Source organism: Triticum urartu, chromosome 6A (genome assembly GCF_056163025.1).
Source record: "Triticum urartu cultivar PI428250 chromosome 6A, HENAU_Tu73, whole genome shotgun sequence".
In the NCBI taxonomy this organism is placed as follows: domain Eukaryota; kingdom Viridiplantae; phylum Streptophyta; class Magnoliopsida; order Poales; family Poaceae; genus Triticum; species Triticum urartu.
In genome coordinates this window covers 584,853,378-584,873,850 of record NC_141878.1, presented here as the reverse complement: position 1 = coordinate 584,873,850, position 20,473 = coordinate 584,853,378, and the positions used below count along the sequence as shown (strand labels likewise).

The 20,473-nt window shown below is 49.6% G+C and overlaps 2 protein-coding genes across 5 annotated transcripts; one reads left to right on the top strand and one right to left on the bottom strand.

Moving 5' to 3' along the window:
- Nucleotides 1-4,634: 4,634 nt before the first annotated feature.
- LOC147966668 (uncharacterized) lies at nucleotides 4,635-10,245 on the top strand. 4 transcript variants are annotated; one of them, XM_087529014.1, is made up of 6 exons: nucleotides 4,635-4,947; nucleotides 6,776-6,929; nucleotides 7,043-7,122; nucleotides 7,229-8,977; nucleotides 9,117-9,276; nucleotides 9,353-10,245. In XM_087529014.1, exons 1-6 carry the CDS (start codon nucleotides 4,642-4,644, stop codon nucleotides 10,003-10,005), a joined length of 3,102 nt encoding a protein of 1,033 aa, XP_087385140.1. In that variant the 5' UTR covers nucleotides 4,635-4,641; the 3' UTR covers nucleotides 10,006-10,245. The 4 variants fall into 4 exon arrangements, with proteins under 4 accessions (XP_087385140.1, XP_087385141.1, XP_087385143.1 ...); XM_087529015.1 differs by having other exon boundaries at nucleotides 4,805-5,361; XM_087529017.1 differs by lacking the exon at nucleotides 4,635-4,947 and adding an exon at nucleotides 5,440-5,935.
- A 3,818-nt stretch (nucleotides 10,246-14,063) lies between these two features.
- On the bottom strand, nucleotides 14,064-20,295 carry LOC125513100 (uncharacterized). The gene is given in 7 exon segments (XM_087529013.1): nucleotides 14,064-15,387; nucleotides 16,317-16,693; nucleotides 16,797-16,900; nucleotides 16,903-16,936; nucleotides 17,028-17,999; nucleotides 18,862-19,109; nucleotides 20,147-20,295. Coding segments are annotated over 6 exon segments (1,725 nt in total). The 5' UTR covers nucleotides 20,196-20,295; the 3' UTR covers nucleotides 14,064-15,387; nucleotides 16,317-16,375.
- Between the last annotated feature and the right edge of the window lie 178 nt (nucleotides 20,296-20,473).

The following is a 20,473-nucleotide window of genomic DNA, read 5'->3' as shown; positions in this document are numbered from 1 at the left end:
ACGTATGGACGACCGTTGTGTCGTTTGAACACGGAGCCACTAGCGACGTGGGCATGGAAGCTGTTCGGATGCCCGCAAAGCCTCCCCATGTTTGTCTTTGGTTTGCAGAAGAAAGTACGTCCGGACTGTCCTGGGGACCGATACAAGGCTGCGTTGGTTGACTTTCGCGGTCCAGACCGTACGATCAAAACGTATGCGGGTGCGTGTTGGACATGCCCTTATCATCTCTTGTGAATTGTGATACATACAATCGATGAGACTTTTTTTTGAGGGATACAATCGATGATACTTAAAAGAATAAGGTTCGTGTACATGTAAGATGTGACGCTTTCAACTTGTTTGGTGGCTCCCCGGGCCGTGCCTGCATGGAGGAGGGTATTCTTGTCACCACCATTTCTCTTCCGAAATTCCGGAGTGAACGTTGTGAGAGCTTAGTGAACTCCATGCATGCGTGTCCGTCCTCTCAATAGTGATCTACGTAGTTGACATCAACATCGATAAAATGCAGCTGATAACGATGCATCGTGACAACTGCATACATGCGTGTCCATCGTCTCGATCTTACCATGGCTCGACTGCAACTCGTGTCTGCATCATGTCAACTACTCAACTCTTACGGGGTGAACGTGCACTCGTGACTCGTTACCACACGATCGTCAGTTTCAGTGCAGTGGATCCAGGGTACGCGCATGCGTTCGTGTACCGTGCTTACAAGGTCACATTACGTGTGTCGTGATTAATAATAAATGGAAACCTACACAATTTGCAGTAGTACCAGATATGTTTTGAAATTTCCAACTTGTCCAGTGGTTTGCTCTCGCCTCTTGGCAGTACTCTACCTGGTGGATGATGGTACTGTGCCGCCCGTGTGCATGCCCTCGCCCTACATGCATCTCTGCATGTGCTCGTGCAGGGTTCATCGAGGCAGCATCTGCTGACCACTGCCCTCGTTGAAAAACAGAGGAGGAAGGAAGGAAAAGATCCTGTTGACAAGTTGACTGTCACTAGCGACGTTCGCTACGCTGTGAAAACCCAGGAAAGGCAACCAAACTTGCTTCTGCCCGTCTGTTTGTTCCTTTCGAAAAGGGCCGTGTTTCTTTTTACGGCGAGTAAAGATGCCAAGTACTTTTATGGCATCTGCGAGTAGAGTCGATTAGCGTCGGCTTCGTTGTCAGAAACGGCAGCGGTGTTAATCCACCACCCAGGCCGATCATTTGTGCGGACAAAACACAGAGACAGCGGTAAAAAAAATACACTGGCAGACGCTCCTCTGCACGTCTGAATGATGGATGGTGGTGCGATCTGCGCGAGGAGCGCATGCATGCAGGCAGAGCGCACACCGTACGGTACGATAGATAGATGATGGATGGATGGATGAGGCGAAACACTTTTTGAGTATTTCTTCGTTCCATAATGTAAGACGTTTTTGACACTAGGAGGGAGTAGGACGGAATATGAATCACTTCGGCCATCGGCTATAGGCTCGGCGTCATGCGCGCGTAATAATGTACAGTAACAAAGTCGGGCAATAGGTACTGCTGCCATGGCATCCATCTTTTTATTTCCGCGATTCTGGAGTAAGTCATAATAAAGTAGACTCTTCTTTTTTGAGAATCATAATTGGGTAGACTTTGGTAGCATGCAGTTGACGTTAACACAGTTGAAAGCGATCTACTATAGTTGACATTGGCACAGTTGGTAACGACAAAGACGCACTTGATAATGGTGCATCGTGACAAGTGCATGTGTCTCATCAACTGCACAGTGTCTTAACACCAGCTTGTATCTGAACCACATCGTCTCAAATACGTCCTTTTAACTTTCGCCCGTTACCGTATGCTTGTTGGTTTCTCAAAGTATACAACACACACACTCACTCACGTAAAGGCACCAGGTCCCACATAAAAATTGCAAAAAAGAACTTCGAAAGAAAGAGAATAACTACGAGCCCCCATGCCTCAGCTGCATCGGCCACCAATGGCCTCCATTGCCCGCCAAGCCAAATGCCCTCTTCATCGCCGTTGAGGTGCATATCGAAAAGGAGATGCGTTCGCCCTCATGTTACGTGCTTTGGGTAAGAAAGAAAAAACTCACGGTCTTAGAAAAAGATCGTCGCCGACTTTTGCTATAGCCTGAAAAACCTCGGCAGACACACCACGATTTTTTGTTTGTAAAAAGCAGCGCACTTTTGCTGGTGAAAAGTAAACAGTAAATTAGATTGCTCTCTGCTCTCATTTTTTCTCCTTGCGTTTCAGGGAAAAGAAGACTGTCATTGCCATTTGCTTTACTGTCGGGTTTCGCAGACACCGTGCGCACGAGGTATGGCGGCAGTAACCCCGGCAGAGACATCGGTGACCTACTCGACTCCCAAACCCGAGGGCGATCATTCGCGCGGTCGTGCGTAGGTACGGCGAGGGAGGGCTGGATGATGGTGGCGAGGCGTGTGCACCGGTGGCCAACCAACGGGGTCCGTCCGATGCCGGTGCAGGGCGCACACACGGGACACGACTGCCAAAGCCAAAAAGGTAGTAGCACGTACAGCCAGCTAGTGGAGTAAGAGCGTCTACCGTCGGTCGCCTTAAACCCGCCCCATACATTCGGACAGCCGTTCGTACTAACCGATCACGTTTCTTCGCAGACAAACACCTCAAACGGGCCTCAAATGCTCGGGCTGACCGACACCTTCATATCCAGCCAAAATACGTGACGTATATCGAGTGTCCTGGCATGCCTGCCACATCGGATTGACGAAGGGTTTCCACACGGAAACACCCGAAAACCCAATGGTTTGACAGACGCCGCGTCCGTCGCCGCGTGGTGCCGCTCCGGCTCGTCACCCAAGATCGAATCCGGTTATTTAAGCCAGCCGGCGTCCCGCAACCCTAACACATCCACTTCCCCCCTCTTCGCGCCGCTAGTTCGAGCCCATCCACCTCCTCCCTCTCCCGCTCCAGCGCTCCGCTCACGGTCCGACGCTCCGGCACTTCGTCATGGTCCGGAGCATGATCACGTACTACGCCATGCTGATGCTGGAGCGCCGCACCGAGATCCAACAGGAGATTCGGACGAGGCAAGTAGTGCGCGAGGCCCACAGCGTTGTCGGGCTGCCTCCGGACTTGCCGGAGCCGGGGGAGGAGGAGTAGCCTGGCGGAAGAGGGGGAGGAGTAGATGGATCCAATGGAGGTGGAGGAGGCGGAGCAGTAGGAGCCGGAGCAGTAGTTGTCAGGCTTCAACATGGAGCATACGGAGGCGGAGTTCGCCGCTGCCCGGTCCAATGAGATGGCGGAGCAGTAGACCATCCCGGAGTCTATCCAGAATGAGGCCTATGTGGAGGCCAACCGAGCGTTCCTCCGGCGGGAGCAGGCGAAGACGGAGTTTTCGACGCGCTCTTCTCTGAACTCAACGCGGAGGCACCGGAGCTGCAACTACCGCCGATGCTGTCAGAGCAGGGCACGGAGATCGTCGACATCTCCGACAACGAGTAGTTAGATGATCGACGTAGTACGTAGGTTTTTTTAGTCTGCATGTCTTTTGTATGGATTTGAAAATCTAGTATGAGATGTCCGACTACAACAATGAAAATTTGAGACATATCCGGTCAGTGCCCGCAGACATTTAAGAGGTTGGATTTGTCTAAGTCCGTTTGTAGATGCTCTAAGTAGAATGGATAGATGACGTGAAAAACTTTTGTCGAGTGGACCGGAGGAGAGAATCTGAATCCGGGGGATTGGTCTGGGCCTGGCATGGCTCGCGACCTCGGCGTCCTGTGCTTGTCGGACAGGTGACGCCGGGTAGCCGGACCGGACGAGGCAAGCACGCACGCACGTACGTGTCCGCACGCAGCTCCGGCGAGATCGGCCGCGTCCATGGAGGAGTGAGCGCGACCCATGGTTTGTCAACCAACCAGCAGGCACGAGACGAGTGGTCAGTGAGCAGCGGGCTGATGAGCTTGCTTGGTACGTACGGGGATGGGGATGGGGCAGTCCAGCTGAGCTGAGGTTACTGTGAGGCCACATGCACGTACCACTCATGCCACCAAGCGAGCAGCTGTTAACAAAAGCATCGATAGATAAGAGCAAGTACAATAAGTCGACGTAGCAGGCTCTAACCCTTTAAATGATATATTTTTGCTTATTTGACAGAAAAAGAAGAGGAGATAGGAGAAAAGAGAAGCGGGCTACAAACTAATAGTCCGCTTCAGCATGTGTTTTCTAGACACTTTATGAGAGAGGAAAGTGAGACATGTATCAACAAAATAGTAGCCTCTCTGTCAAAAAAACTTGTTCGAAACATCCATTTTAGATACAAGCTTTCTCGGATGAAAGGAGTACAATATTTACTTACATCTAAATATTGTACTTGCCGGTTATAAGCTTGGTCGTAGATGACATGCAGCTGGCTGTACTATTAACTAACCGGAGTATTAACCGTGCTCTAAACAAAGATGCTCCCTCCCTGACCCCGTCCGGTTCATCCGGTCACCGTCCAACAGGGACGCACATGGGCACGGGCCGAGGAAACGCAGACATCCATCCATCCATCCGCCGTGGCCGCATCACTCGGCTCAGCTCCCCAGCTGAGCTGAGCTGCTCAAGTGATTAATTAACTAAATAAAGCCAAGGAGGAGAGAGTGAGGGAGGGATGCGAGGCACGTGTGGCGTGAGCGAGACTGACGGATTTGACAAGCAAACGCAACCGGTCGAGTGGAGTGTGAGCGAGCGGTATTGCAAATCGCCGCCGGCCGGCCAGTGGATTACCGCCACCGGTGCGGTAGGCTGGACCGGAAGGGAACGCGGGCAAGGGCAAAGGGCGCCGCGGCCCATTAATGAGCATTCACGTGCTCTGCGCCACACTCTGCTGCCCTCCTCCCGTCTCCCTCCCTCGCTCGCTCGCTCTCCAACCCCCACTTCCCACTCCCTCCCTCAGCGCCATTGCGGCCATTGCCAGGTACTCCTCCTTCTAGCTGCTGCAGACACGGCACCTCCGCTCTTCTGCTAAAGTGCGTTTCACCTGGGTCGCCCCGCGCGATCGGTGCCGGTGCTGCTTCCCTGCCCGGGCCTCCTGGACGCGGCGGCGGCGGTGTTGCGCGCCTGCTCTGCCGGCTACGGTCTCCCTGAGCAAGCGAGGATTCGCATCTCTCTCTCTCTCTGACGCCTCGCCGGGGCTCGGCCGGCCACGGATCGGCGGTGTACCACCCGGCAGGCGGCCCCGCACCGCCGCTCTCGCCGGCTGCCGCGGTGGCCTGAGCATTCCCGCGAGGAGGATTGCAGAGGAGGAGACACAGCCGGCGGGGAGATCCGCGAGTCCGGCAGAATCTGACAGGCGGTCCGCTCACCGGCGTCCGACGGCGCCGCACCGCAGGTACGGGCGCGATTCCCTCCCCTCGCCGCCTCCTCATTCTCTCCGGGCGGGCGGGCGGGTGCCACACTTTGCCGTTTTGGGGGGTCGGCGAGGTGACCGTTCGTCCCTTCTCATTCCGCCCCGTCGCTTTCCTCTTCCCCAAAAGCGGCGCCTTTCCAGGCCGAGCCGCCCTCCCCCTACCCTCGATCAATCTCTCTACCATGTAGAGTACCCATCTCCTTTCCGTAAATCCATCCAAAAAAGTCAAGAAACATTCACGCCGCGCGGCCCGTGCGTCCTGCGTCCTTCCGCCCGTAGCAGCAATCCATGAATGCTATCAGCAATTGCCATAACCTCCGTCTTCCCCCTATCCTACCCCGTCCCGCCGATCCATGGGGCCCGTCGCCATTGCCGGCCCCGAGCACGACCTCACCTCCCGCGTCCTCTTCCTCCCGGCGTGCACGGGCCAGAGAATAACACCACCAGTTAATAATAAAACCAGAGGAGGAGGAAGTGGAGAGCCCTTGCGCGTTCCTGCCGGCCACCGCGTCGCCGGCCCGGCGGCTCTTCTCCTTGGCCGTTCCTCGCCGACCAGGTTCCCAATCACGAGATTCCCGCCCGCCGCCCCTTTTAACAAATCAATCCACTATTTTTAGCCTAGTAGTATATCTGATCCCATCACTTTTTTTTATTCATCTTTCACCGCCGTACCGCCGGTGATTCCCCTCGCGGTCGCTTTGGGTTGGGGGCTTGACTTTCCCCATCGATCCGGGCGCCGCCGTCGCTCTCGCAGTTGCCGCCGCAGCTTCACGCGGCCGGGGAAAGAGGATTCGATCTTTGCCGCGCACGCCGCTTTCGCTCTCCCTTTCGCGCGGATTCGATCGCCCTCCCCGTTCCGGGCAGGGAAGCCCCCGCCTTTCGCGGCGTGCGGTTGCTTCCGGCGCCCGCGAGGGCCCGTCGCCGCATTGGGTGGGAGATCACCGGAGCCGGCCGAGATAAGATTTCCTACTCTCGCCCGAGCGGGGCAGGGAGACAAAAGCCGCTGTGCGCGCACATTCGCGCCCCCATCTCCGTCCCCTTTTCCGCGCCCGAGCTTTTCCGGCTGCGAAATCGCCATGATGAGCTCCAGTGGCTCCGAGGTGGGGGAGCGCGCCTCACGTGAGTGACCACCACCACCATCTTTCCTGCCTCGTCGTCGACGCCAAACCGCTTTTTGTTCCGTTCTTGGGAGCTTGTCCCGTCTCGTGCTCTCCCTACCCCCCATCACCTGTACACACACGATTCAAAATAGTTTGTAATTTCAAAACCAAAGCTGGCTGCTGTTCATCTCTGCCCTGCTTCAGATTTTGAAAAATATATTTCGTTGTGCGTGCGTACCTATACCTACCGGCTCCTGCATTGAAGGCCGCGGTTGTTAATGCCGTCCTCCGTGCAGATGAAAGGGGCTCAGGATAGGAAGCAGAAGAAGAAGCAGGACCTGCAGGTGCTGGCGCCATTCCCCGGCTGCCTCGGCAGGGTCATCAACATGTTCGACCTCAGCAACGGCGTCGTCGCCACCAAGATGCTCACCGACAAGGCGCACCGAGACGGTATGCAGCTCCTCGCCCTTCTGTTCTGCATTTCTTGCTGCTTTTCTGCTTCCTGTTATGCGGCGGCGTTCTCCTCGGCCGGTCTCTGATGCGATTTACCATGTGCCTTGCAGTTTCTCCGGCTGGCAAGGACCGGAGCGGTAGTTTCAAGATGGCGAGCAATCAGTTTCCGGCTCAGATGGAAGATAAACATGTATGTGATCATGTCAATGCCTCTTGTTCTTTTTTGTTTTTAACTGTATATAAATAAGTTGAACTTGAGCTTTGTTAACTGATATCTGTTCTCTTGTGTACTGCAGAGAGACAGTCAGCAAAGGAGGAGCTCTCCAACGAAAAGATCAAACTCGCCCACCAACAGATCTGGTGTGTCACCCGTCAAGATGCTCATGGAGCAGGACATGTGGAGAGAAGGGGTGCCTGATGATGAGCCTCTCAATGTTGTTGCCAGGTTGATGGGTCTGAACGACGCACCATCCGTCCACCAATCTGATTTGGGATCAGGAAGACGGTTCAGTAAGGAAGACGATGGCCGAAATGTCAAGCCAAAGAAGGAAAGCAGATGCCATCAGAACCAGAAGGCAGGCACGCGGCATGAGGAGACATGGAGACGTGATCAGCCTTCGAAGATCGATAGCAGCAAGAACAGACACCAAGGAAATGATCCTTCTTGCGAGAGGAGAATGTCCCTTGTCCGCGAGAAGTTTGCTGAAGCAAAACGTCTGGCTACGGACGAGAAGCTTCTCCATTCAAAGGAGTTCCAAGAAGCGTTGCAGTTTTTGAGCTCAAATAAAGACTTGTTCCTGAAGTTCCTAGATGAGCCAACTCCTCTGTTATCAAACAACCATTATGGGTTCGATCCTGTTGCACCACCTTCAGAAATAAAGCAAATAACCATACTGAAACCAGCAGAATCAGTGAAGAGAAAGGGCAACATTCATGCCGCGAGGCAGCTATATTCAGAGGGAAATGAAGCTGAAGGCAACAGATGCTGGCGCCACCAGAGCTTAAATGTCAACCCGGCAAATTCAACTTTGTCCGAACCAACAAGAATTGTAGTACTAAAGCCAGGACTTCCAAAGTCTCATGAAGATATGATCCCAGTGTCCTCATTAGAATCATCAACAGAACCAGATAGTGACGACGATAGTGTGATGGCAGTTGATGAAACAGTATCCTCAAGAAGACTGGCCAAGGAGATCACTTGGCAGATGAGGATGCGCTTAAAAGATAGGCAGGATGAAGATAGTTCGGTCTCTTATGAATACCATGATACTTACGTTGAAAATAGCTCCTTTAGTAAGTCAGAGGTTGAAACTGCTAAAGAAGTGTCTGGTGAAATAAGTGAGGATCTGGAGTTTGGTACTCCCACATCTGGCCGTTCCTGGGATTTCCTGAGCCGGAGTGACAGTCCTTACTCTGCATCATGTTCTAGTCGGGCATCCAATCGGCGTGAACCGTCGGTGGTTAAGGAAGCCAAAAGGCGGATTTTGGAGAGATGGTCGGTGGTATCGTCAACTGTTAGCGGTGAGGAAGAAAGGGGAGCACGTAGAAGTGTCGGCACTCTAGGTGAGATGCTCACAATCCCTGAAGGGAAAAAGGATCAGGAGGAGTGTGGGGGAATAACATTAGAGAGCAGATCGCCTGAGCTGGATACTGCAGATCCTTTCTCATGTTTGCCAAGGTCTCGGTCTCTTCCAGTTTCTTTGTCTTATGGAGGCAGGGAGTCGAATAGAGTTGCCGTTGGTTCTCAGGAAGCTGACAATGAAAAAAGTAGGAAGTCATCATCATTCAGGGAAAGAGTTTCCAGCCTGTTCTCTAAAAACAAGAAATCAGCTCGGGAGAAGTTAGGTCCACCTGGAGTTTTGTCTGCTAATAATACACTCAAGAATGGAAGTGCCATGGCTATTAGTGATGGTAGTGAAGGCTCTAGCCATTTTACACTGGAGAATCCACATAAAACTACTTTGCTTGATGCTGATGAGGATGCTCTGCAAAGAATCATGGCTAGTTCTTGTCACACTAATAATGTGGCCAGCATCCCTGCCAAGGTAATTGCCCAAAAAGTTATCTTATTACAGCTATTGTCCGTACCTTTTCTTTTTACAGACCTGTAGATTTCTTATTACAGGTGTTATTCCTACTTCTTTGGCCAAGTTAAATTACTAAACTTTTGCTCTGTCCTGTTAGGGTGTTTCTCCTTTGCCAAGTCTTGGTGTCCCAGGATTCTTTGGTGAGTCTCAAGAGCAACCAAGCCCTGTGTCCGTACTGGACCCGGATGGACCGTTTCTCTGTGATAACAATAGGAGGCTACTATACTCAACTGAAAATTTCATCACCGCATCCCCACGTAAGCTGTAAACCAATCTCATCAAACTATTAACTGAAAGAGTATCATTGTGTAATGTCATCCATTGTGTCTGCAGAAATCGTGTCCAGGTCTCCACATATCGGATCATTTTCAAGATCCTTGTCATGGGAAGATCCCCCATCAGAAGTCATGTCACCAAATTCTTTGAGACTAGCAAGGCTTTTCTCCAAGGCTGATGATGATCAAGACTCGTTGACGATTATCCAGAAGCTAGTCTCCTCAGCTGGCATGGATAGAAAAAGTTGCGTATTAGCCAGCCCTCTGGACCCAAGGTTGCTTGAGAAGTTGTCAGATCACCAAGCAGAGGAGATCAAGTCAAGGGAAAAGCGGTCAAAAGAGAGGCTTCTCTTTGATGCCGTCAACGAGGCGCTCACCGAGCTTACTTGGACAACAGAACTGTCCGCGTACCCATGGGGCCGGACATTTTGTTCGCAACGCAAAGATTGTGATGATGATTCCTCCTGTAACTCCGCCGCCGATGAAATTTGGCGGGTTATAAGGAACTGGTCGATACTCGACAAGTATCCGCCCGGCGAAGTCATCGAGAGGAACCTTCTGCTGGAGATGATCCTGAAGAGGGAGGTGGTGGAGACCGCCACCGCCGACACGACGCGGCTAGAGACGTTTGAAGTCTGCGCCATGGTTTGCACGGTGGTTTTGGAGGACCTGCTTGAGGAGGCCCTTGTAGATTTGACTAACAGCACCTAGTGAGGTACCTCCACCCCTAACTATTGATTTTGCCTCTCCCCAACTCGGTAGTGTTTCTGTTCGCGTGATGATACTTGCTCTGCTGTAACACTTCTCTATTTATCGTGTTACCGCAGAAAATGTGATGCCAAATGTGTGCCTTTTGCTAATTTGTCCTCTCGTTTTCTGATATAGGGGTGATGCTGTAATTAGCTGATTGTTTGCCGTTTTGACAAATAAACCATGTCAGTGTTGAGGTTACCGCCTTTTCTTCCTTATATAAAACATAAGGCAGTAATTAATTTTGTCCTCCTGTAGTAAGCTGTTGGTGTTACTTGAATTAGAATTACGATCTCATTCATGATGATGAAGGCGAACTAGAAAACAAATACAGTACAAAGGACAGTAACATATCACTTGATTTTGTGTGGTCCAATAGGATAAGTCACTAGAAGCCATGATCTGATCCACAGGGCATCAAAAGAAGCAGCCCAACGCAGCTCACAAGGCACTGTAATCTTATTTTGTGAGGATCCATGTCAACTGTGATTTGTCTATGGTATGTGTTCAGAGCACCATTTGTTTACTGCAACCAGTCCTATTGGCTAAAACCCCACTGGAGCAAAACAATGTGCTAGTAACTGTCTTAGCAGCAAGGCCAATGCTGCTTGGCCGTTTGGCATGTTATTAGGGCTAATGAACCCGACAGACAACCGCCTCGTCGCCGCCGCGGTATCGGCATATTTGGGGGCTCGCAGGAAATAAGGCCACATGAGATGAGAGGAATCTCTTGATCTTGAGTTAGTTTTAGTAGATTATCAAAGCTGCCAATGGGTAGTATTTTTTGACTGAAGCTGGAAGCACGGCGTCAAACATGCATTTGATCCCTGGTGTGGTGTTTCGTGCAGTCCCAGCTTATATTATACAATCTGACCCATATCCTCATATCCTGATGTGTTGTTGTGTGATAGGGTTAGTGCTGTGGCTGTGCTTGGTCACTCATTCATGCGTGGACTATAGAACTGTAGCCGCATGTGGAGTGTGCCAACGGGGCCCACATGTCAGGCAGTGGCTGGCCCATGAAGGCCACCCATGATCCATCCATCTCCACATGACTGCATCTGCATGCATGGCATCATCTCCATTGCTGTGCAGTGAGGTCTACTTATTACTGTGGGGTGTGGACCTGGGGGAAGAAGGGGGGCCAAGGCCAAAAGGCTGGTGTGTTTGTGCGCCTGTTGATCCTTTTCAGGCTTAGCATGTGAGTTCCCTGGGGCGCCCTCCGCCTAACCTCGCCATCGTCTTCCTCCTCCTGCCATCCTGACCCAAATGACCAACCTGCCTCTGCCATGTTGCAGCTGCCGTCGCGCAACTTGCGCTGCCATGTTGTAATAAATGGTGTGGATCAGTGGTACTTGTGGCGGTAAAGAAAACAGTGCTGCTGCTGCTGCGTATTCAGGTCTCTGCGTCTCTAGTCTTTACTTCCTGATGATGCCTGCCTCCTCCAAATTATCTTCCCACTCCTGCTGCTGCTGCTAAACAACAGATTAGTGGCGCTTGTGGAGCATCAGCGTGGTCTCTGCAAATCTGGCTGGCACCTCATCTATTTCATTTATTATCATTGCCTGGATCAGTAGAAAGTTTTGTGGTACAGCACTAGTAGGAGTAGGACTGTGGGATCGATCTGATGGTGCGAAGCTGTCAGCGCTCAACACAAGTGAGCAGTGAGCAGTGCCTTCTTTCTTCAGCGTCGTTTGCAGTATAGATAGATGGCAATAATGCATAGTGCACAATCCAAAGTTTGGAGTAAGCCAGAGAAGCAAGCATGGCCGCCACGAAACAGTTTTGATTTTGAAATCTGCTTCATTCGTTATGGCTTGGCTGGCTACATGGATGTGGTCAACCATTATTATTTCTGAGTTTGAGTCGATGATTGCTGCTGGTGGGACTGTGGAGTGTGGATGAAATGGAGTGTAGCGGTAGTGGGCAGTGCTACAGCAGGCGGAGGAGAGGAGGAAGAAGAAGCCGTTGGAGTCGTTGGGAGGGGCATTCAAGGCCGCAACGGTTCTCTGCTCTCTCTCTTTTTTTTTTTACTTTCTTTCCCGGGAAAAAAGGGTGCAGCATTCTGCTGACACTTTGGTACAGTACCCGTCTTCTCCTTTATTTTTTTGTTGAATCTGGATCTGGGTGTGGGTGGGGCCATGCTTGTACTTCCATGGCTCTGCTTCATTCGTTATGTGATCTGTCTACAGTGACGACGAGGTGGTGAACAGATAATAGGCAGCCATACGTACTACCTTCGTTTTGAATTATTTGTGGCAGACATGGATGTATCTAGATGTACTCCTTTCGGTCCTTTTTAGCTCGCATATAAGATTTGTCTGAAGTTAAGCCTTGTAAAGTTTGACAAACTTTATAGAAAAAAAATATCAACATTCACAATGTGAAATCAATATCAGTAGATGCGTCATGACTTAAGTTTTCATATTTGCGTAACTTTGGCATGGTAGATGTTGATATTTTTTCATATAAATATGGTCAAACTTTGTGAAAATTGACTTCAGACAATTCTTATATGCGGAGTAAAGGATCGGAGAGAGTATTTTAGCTCTAGATACATCCATTTTTCCGACGAGTAATTTGAAACGGAGGGAGGACTACACGTACAGTGTGTGTTGTGTTTTATGCTAGCACCGGAACACAAATGCATGTTTTTCGAAAAGAAAATAAAGGGTACGTAGTAGTTATTCTGGTAGTAGTACACGATATCCGGCCGTGCATGTGCGTATGAATGCGGCGGCGGCCTCCGTCCGCCCTGTGGGCTGTGGCAGTGTCGTCGAGGGTCGCTTGCATGCGTAGCTGCTGCCTCTCCTCGCTCAGAAAAATAAATGTTGTGTGTGCCTCGGAAATGGCCACACGCAACGCAACATGGGCATGGGCAGGCCGCGTCAAGATGCGCAATTTACGAGGCTAGCAGTATTCAACTCACGTCCTGGAGTAGAGACGCGGATACGGCGGCCTTGGTATCCGCACCGTACAGAAGACACAGCATGATCGAGATCTGAAACACAGGAGCAGCCTCAAACATTTCTTCAACCGACGCACCGCCAACACACGATGCATGCTTTTTTTTCGCCATTTATTTGAGAGGGAAGGGAGCACACGCATGAGTTGGGTTACGAGCAACGGCAAGTCTCCGGTCAAAAGCAAGCGTCTTTTGCAAAGTTTGCAAAGAAAAAAACCTGAAGTACCGCAAAAAAAAAGGACAAACAAATGCATTGCATACCGGACTTTGTGGCATGGACGCATGGTAGATCCACTCGTATGCATCGGTATCTTTGTGCAGACAGGGCCTCCTTGGACGACATGGTGAGTTAATTTGTGCCTTTTATCCCGGAGATGTGTTGAATTGAATGTAGACAAGGTGCTTCCACCTCCCACACGGAGGAAGAAGAAGAAGATGGGTGGACCGGCCGGACGCTACCTACGGCGCATGCAACGGCAGCTAGTCCGCGCCTACCAGTAGCGGGGCATGCAATCAGTTGAGTTGCGTGCATTGCAAGTAGCGCGCGCAATCAGTTTCTCCTCTCCTCTCCTCCCTCCTTCATGTGCAAGTGCACGCCCACGCTAGCACCCGACTGGACCAGCCCAAACCAACAACCAGCAAGAGGAAATCATCCATCCATGATCCAAGCTGCTCCGGTGGTCCTCGCTCTCGCCGGCCGGCCGGCAGATGGAGCGAGCTAAATAACACCGCTGGTCCATCCGTCAGATCACCCACGTCTCCATGCACATAAATAACACGGCAACTACATCCCATGTGTACGCATCTGCATGTACGCAAGAAAACGTATGGCGGTACGTCGGAGGGTATTCATTAGCTGATAGCGCGCTCGCTGGTCCTGCCTGCAAATGGCAACCAACGCAGACTCACAAACAGTGAGACATTTTAGACCGCACGTCTACATGGTTTTTTTTTTAAAAAAAAGGAGGAATACCCCCGGCCTCTGCATCTGGACGATGCATACGGCCACTTTATTGATTATTAACACAAGACCTTATAAAGTCGTACAACAGTAAGACCAAAGCCATCATTTTCGCAACCTCTGTCGCTACTTCTATCTAACTGATGAAGGGGCGCTGATGGTCTGGGCCTAATACCAAACAGACCTCGCAGCCAAACCTAACATCTGAGACCTGAGGTCCCAATCAGGACTCCTTCCGGGTATGGGCACTCACCAGTCCGGCGTGCTCGTCAACCAGGCCCCTGCCGGGTATGAGGCCGTCGCAGCCACGTACCATCAATCCATCTTCAAAGCTGAACTGTTGCATGAACCGTGCCAGGCCTCACTGCCATCGACGCCACCACGACGCCAGACAGCGCCACCATCCTGCACTCGTCCATCATCACACGCCCACCGGTGAGACCCCCGCTGCTCCATGCCGCTGAGACCCGCCGTTGTCGACGTGCCAGATGCCACGCCGCTCCTCCTCTTGTCCCCTCCAGCCAACACTTGCTCCAAAACGATGCCCCCAGGAGGGAGAACGACATCGAAACGTCGCCATCGTCCGATCCGGTAGATCCAGATCAAGGGTTTCCCCCGGAGCCTTTCGATCAGGTTGACGTGACCTGCAACGACGATGCCTCGAGAAGGGAACGACGTCCGAGACGCCGCCATCGTCCGCCATGACCGCAGTCAGACGCGATTTTCACCGAGGCCACGGCGTCCCGATCTCGCGGTTGGCTGGAATGGAGCCCTCCGCCGAACCGGTGACGTTGCCGCCGATCCGATCCCACCGCCGTGCGACGCCCCGATGGAGAACCCGATCTAGATCGAAGACGACCTCGACCGAAACCCTGCCACCAGCACCGCCACACCGCGCCACCTCCTCCTAGCCCAGTCGCCGCCGGATCCAGCCGTCCCCGCCTCCGAGAGACCAGCCGGACGAGGCGCCCCTTGTCCCTGATCTGACGGCCCGCCGCCGCGCACGTCTACATGGTGCATGCAATAATATTAACTACCAGTACAGTGCTAACTATAATTAACTAACGGGCAAAAAAAAGACTAATCAACAGCAACAGGCCACGCATCTATCATGTTCATAGCTAGGCTGCTGCTGCTGTGCGTGCGCCCACGAGAAAACACGGCATGTGCGATGATCAGTGGCACTACGTGTGCGATGTGCCACTGTGCGTATGTACACATGCACAGGCGTACTGTACGCACATGGACGCGTGTACGTACGTGGTTAATTAACGAGGGCGACCCGCAACTGGTATTTATCAGTTTGCGCGCGATCGTGCATGTGTTTAACGCACGCACGCACGTACGCCGGGGAATTGATTAGCATCTCCACTTGGCTGCAGGGCGTACGTAGCTTCACTCCATCTTTGTAATCCACCTGCAAACCAAAAAGAAGGGTTGGTTAACTGCCCCAGGAAAAAAGAGCATTATTAAGATCGGATCGGCTAATTACTACTGAGTTGATGGTTGATGGTAGAGTGTAGTGCAGTGCAGTGCAGGCAACACATACGTACAAGAAAGCAGGTCGGCAGGAGTTAATCAGGACACATACATGCATGCATGCATGCGTGATGAGATGCATTAAAATGGATAGGTCCCTTCCCACCTGATGATCAGCAACGGTTTCACCATGCAACATGCATGCCCAGCAAGGAGGCGAGCATACCTAGGTTGCCTGAAAATTTCTCAAAACATCGACTGAAGCCAGAATTGTTTTCACTTTTCAGGCAACTATCAAAAAGCAATTGCGGCCCAGTGAAGTATCAGTGGCACTATGCATTACTAGCCGCGGTTTTAGCAAGCGGAACAGATTTTCTAACACAGCGTATCTATATATCTAAATGGTCCAGCGTGCAGACACACACGTGGACCGCGGATGAACTGCAGCAAACGGTCAGGACCACGGAACTGTTGTACCAAACGCTCACGAGTCAACTTGCATCTGTACATAATAAGTTGTTGCATTGGCAGCTACCATACCAGTGGCAACCAATAATAATACCCTTTGTTTCCCCATACAGCACGGTACTTCAAGGCCCATCATCATGTGCACGGCAAAACCAAAAAGGAACAGCAAAGATCGTGATCGACACCACGGTTCGGATCACTGAAATTCGCGGCTGCAGTAATAGGGAACTAAATCCACATTGTGGTTTATCGGAATTTTAGCGCTAGCAGTTTGGTTTCAAAAAGCAAGGACTCTAGCTGCACAGCAAAAAAACCCAAGAAGTCTAATCAACTATGTATTTGTTTTTTTTTTGGTGATATAAAAGACCGGCATAACATGTGACAAGCTCAAGGTAGTACCTTCGTCGTTCACTGATGACCTGCAACAGCCGCGGCGTTTTTCAGCAAGCACGGAAGGGTCAGGTGATGCTGAACGCCACGGTGGATGGAACCTTAGGAGCCAGGTGGGTCGAGGCCATCTCCGTAGCGTAACGGCACCTTTCTTGGTCTTCCGACTTGTGCTTCTCCTTCCTGACGAAAAATGGCTCATATGCACGCGTCTCGACTTGCAAGCTCTTCAGTGCGGGCGCCCTTCTCAGCAGAAAGTAGAGGAGCTCCATCAGTTCCGGTTCCCCGCTAAACCCTTCGATTACGATAATGTGGAGCCTCGCAAATGTCAAATCCTCAGGCCATGTCATGTTGAGCTCATTAGGTTGTTCCTTAAGCTTGGAAAACCCCTGCATGGATAAGCTGGTTAACATGAGAAAAAACATCGAAAGGTACACAACTGTTGGCATGTTCTGATGCAAAGTGTGTAGAAATCACAAGTGCACAGCTTACATGCACCCCGAAGTATTCGAGTAACGGAGCTGCTTTAAGGAGATACGCAAGCGAGCAAATGCACTCTTTCCAAGATTTCACCAGAAAGAAGACGATCATCTTTTAGTAAACCTGAAAGTGTGCCGCAGCGCAAGAGGTACCTGGAGGGAGTCCAAGAAGAAGACTTGAATTCAGCATGTAGACAGTTTCTAAAGACCATCATGCATACCAAGGGGCAGAAATCTTACGTACTTGTACAGGCGCAGGACATTGCAAGATCAACGTTTCCAACTTTGGAAGCTTAGGAAGCGCACTTATGAAGTCTAGAGGGCATTCATCCTTCTCCGTGAAATAAACACGGATTATATCAAGAAATGGTGCATATTTGTACTCGATATTTACATTGTGTCCCTTGTACGTGAACTTCTCAAGATTGTCAGCATGAATACAGACACTACTTAAGTCATTGCAGAATTCAACATTCAAATTCAGCAATTGTGAACAAGTAATCGTCAAATGAAACAATTGATCGCAGAACTCTATAATCAAGCTTCGGAGAGCACAGCAACTGGAAATAATATTTGAAACAGCTGCATCAGCTAATGACACACGGCTGAGTTTAATATTTGAAACAGCTGCATCAGCTAATGACACACGGCTGAGTTTAAGGAAATGAAGACAAGCAAAGCCACTGAGATTTTCAGGCGTTGTTCCTAAACTGCAGTTGGACAGAGTTAGCTCGCTCAACTGGCAACCTCTCCCATTTGAAAATGGTGATAATATGAAGTTATAAGGCTCATCAGGGAAAATGTCAAGGCAACTTGAGCGATTCTTGTCATAAAAGTCAAGACAGAGTTTTTCTGTAGAGGCTGAAGCTGCAAACCGAATCCAGTGGTCCAGCTCAGAAGCATTGACTGAGGTTAATGGGAATCTGATAGTGAATTCCTTGATTCTATTGCCATAATGATTGCGCAAAAGGCCATTCGTTTTGCGAACAAACTTTGTTACTTGAGCTTTCCGCAGACATGGTTTTTGATGGTAATAACAGATTTCTGACTCTGGCATCCTGAGACTATAGAGGTCAAAGATGAGACAGTCAACGTTTTTCCAGAGGTGTCTCCATCTAGTGGAAAGACAGTCAGTCATTGCAGCATCGCTTACTGTCAGCAGGGAAAGAATTTTGATTAAAATGTCATCTGGCAATGTACTGATCCAATCGCAGTTCTGCAGAAGAAATGACATGTTAGGTATAAAATTAGAAACCATGTTAAGATAACATTTTACAACTTATTTTACCACAGAAAACGTTAATATCATGGGTGTCAGGGCTTGATTACACTGTCCATTGAGCAAATTAACAACATGCTATTAGTTTCCTCGCTAATCTACACTTCGAACTTACAGATAATTGTAAACAACATTTCCAAAAAGATAAGTGTAAACAAACATAAAAAAGAGCCCCTTTTTCTAACTAAACCACTTTCCATTAATACATACTATTATTCCGTATGTGTCTCTCTGATCAATACAGCAAGTGGAGGCAACAAATCAAACAAATACAGTGTAAAAACATTAGTAATTTCTTACAAGTAATGGCAAGCTTTTAATACTATGTAATTACACCACTGCAGACTTGAATTGTTCAACCAATGCATAATGCATAATTAGGCCACTACTTGTTTACGCCTCAAGGTTAGGTGTGATTTTGAAATTTGGTACCACTGTCAGCTCAAAACTAGTTCAAAAGGTAGTAAATCAAATATTCGAGAGATAATCCTTTGTGGAAACATAAATATCTTCTAACAATTCTGCTTGAGCCGAAATAACTCTATATTGCTCAACCTCCCTTCATTTATTTATTCGAAGTATTCAAACTCCAAGCAAACTGCGTTGGTGGACTAGCATATACAGCTAACTATTGTATTCAAGCAGAAGAAATTATATAATCGTAACAATTTTGCAAATCCCATGCAGAAAATGAGTGCAAGACTTTCCGCTGAAACAACTTTGCATGTATTTATTTTTGAAACACATGTCAAAATGACTACACTTAGGCAGATAGTAATGCAGTAGTTCAAGATGATACCTGGACAGTCTGCTCAACATCTTGCGTGCACATCATCTTGTTTAGGGATCCACTACAGGGCGACATAGCATCGCGTGACGGCTCATGTGCATGCAACTGATGCGCTGTTGACATAATTGGAGCATCATGATCACGCATGCGCCGTTGCGGCTTGGCGGATTGAACGACACGCCATTGTCGCGCTGAATGAATAGCCGGGGAAGGTTTCCGCAGTTCAAATTGCCACTTCTTCATTGCGAAACAATCATCTAGAGAAAGAGATAATGATCCAGAGTTACACAACTCCATAGTTTCTATGTTCATGTGCAGTTCAATGTAATAAAGGCAGAGTCTTCCCCGCATTAAGAAAGGGTAGGATCCACACTTGTGGTGCTGATGTTTACATAGATTTAATATACTCCTTGCCACTATAGATAAAATTAACGCCACAACACAACTAAATGGATTACGTTCCATCTTAGATTATTGTTACATCTTTTCATCATATAGTCATATATACCAAAATCAGGGAAGTTAACAAACCAAGCAAACACTCCGCTGAATGGTTCATCAGTTTCTGCTTGAAAGTTAGGTCTTAGAAATAACCTTAGTATTAATAGGGTCTCGGTATTGTTCCACGGATATTCACTGACAAGTCCCCTTTCTTCAATGAAAAGCAGAGCTCCTGCTTGTTATACAGTCTAAAAGCTGGAGAATGCAGGTTATGGTTTCCAGCCCCAATTGCTAATCTAGAGGGTGCAAATAGAAATCGATCCACAGCCAATTCGTATTGGCAAGCACTTAACTTGTGGAAATTTCCTTTCATACTCCGATTTGTTCCTTTAAGCTAAATAAACAAAGACATAAATTTGCTCCAATTAGCTTCCAATCCTACACCATGACAATCCCACCACCACGCATAAACCGAACCACTACCAATTTCTTCGCGATAGTTAAAAACCAAACCTATGGCATCGAAATTAAGCTCCAGATTTGTGCTCTTGGCACCTCAACTCGCTGGCAGCAAGGGGAAAAAAGAAGCATGCCTCTCCATGGATCAGCACTGGCACCATACGAATAGGAGAAACAGAATCCACACGGAATGCGTAGGCTCCTTCGATCCCAAGTGTATGGTTCGAGTTTAGAAGCCCCAGAGTCTGTTCCCCTCTGTGTCCGACCAATCCCTAAGTAAACCCCTGCCTCTCCTTCTGGTGCGGGTCAATGGACTTTTCTCATGATCTAAGAGGGAACGACCGAGGCGTTTCATCGGATAGAGCCATAGAGGGAATAGAGCAGAGACGGTTACCTCCGGTGGCCGGTGGCGTCGCTGGCGCCGGCGACGACGGGGACTCCATGTCCGTACGGGCTGCTTCAACCTTTTTTTTCTCCCAGAGAGAAGAGACAGGGGAAGAACGGGTTCTCTTACTTCCACTGGGGGCGGAGAAGGCGCGTGGCTCTCAACTGTTTACTGGGCCTGGCCCAGTACTTCGTGTCCGTTGCTAATTGCACCAGCAACTAGCCGATTATCAACCCCTAAAAAAAACTAGCCGATTATTAAGGCATGTATAATAGTTGATAAGATAGTCTTATCTTAAGTTTTGCATGCAATTTAGAGGTGACAACAAAAATTTCT

Excerpts from the sequence above, each read along its gene's own strand:
- LOC147966668 (XM_087529014.1), top strand. The coding sequence starts at position 4,642 with ATGCGAGGCACGTGTGGCGTGAGCGAGACTGACGGATTTGACAAGCAA. Across the intron at positions 6,930-7,042 it reads CGACAAGGCGCACCGAGACG|TTTCTCCGGCTGGCAAGGAC; the intron begins GTATGCAGCTCC and ends TGTGCCTTGCAG. Across the intron at positions 8,978-9,116 it reads TGGCCAGCATCCCTGCCAAG|GGTGTTTCTCCTTTGCCAAG; the intron begins GTAATTGCCCAA and ends CTGTCCTGTTAG.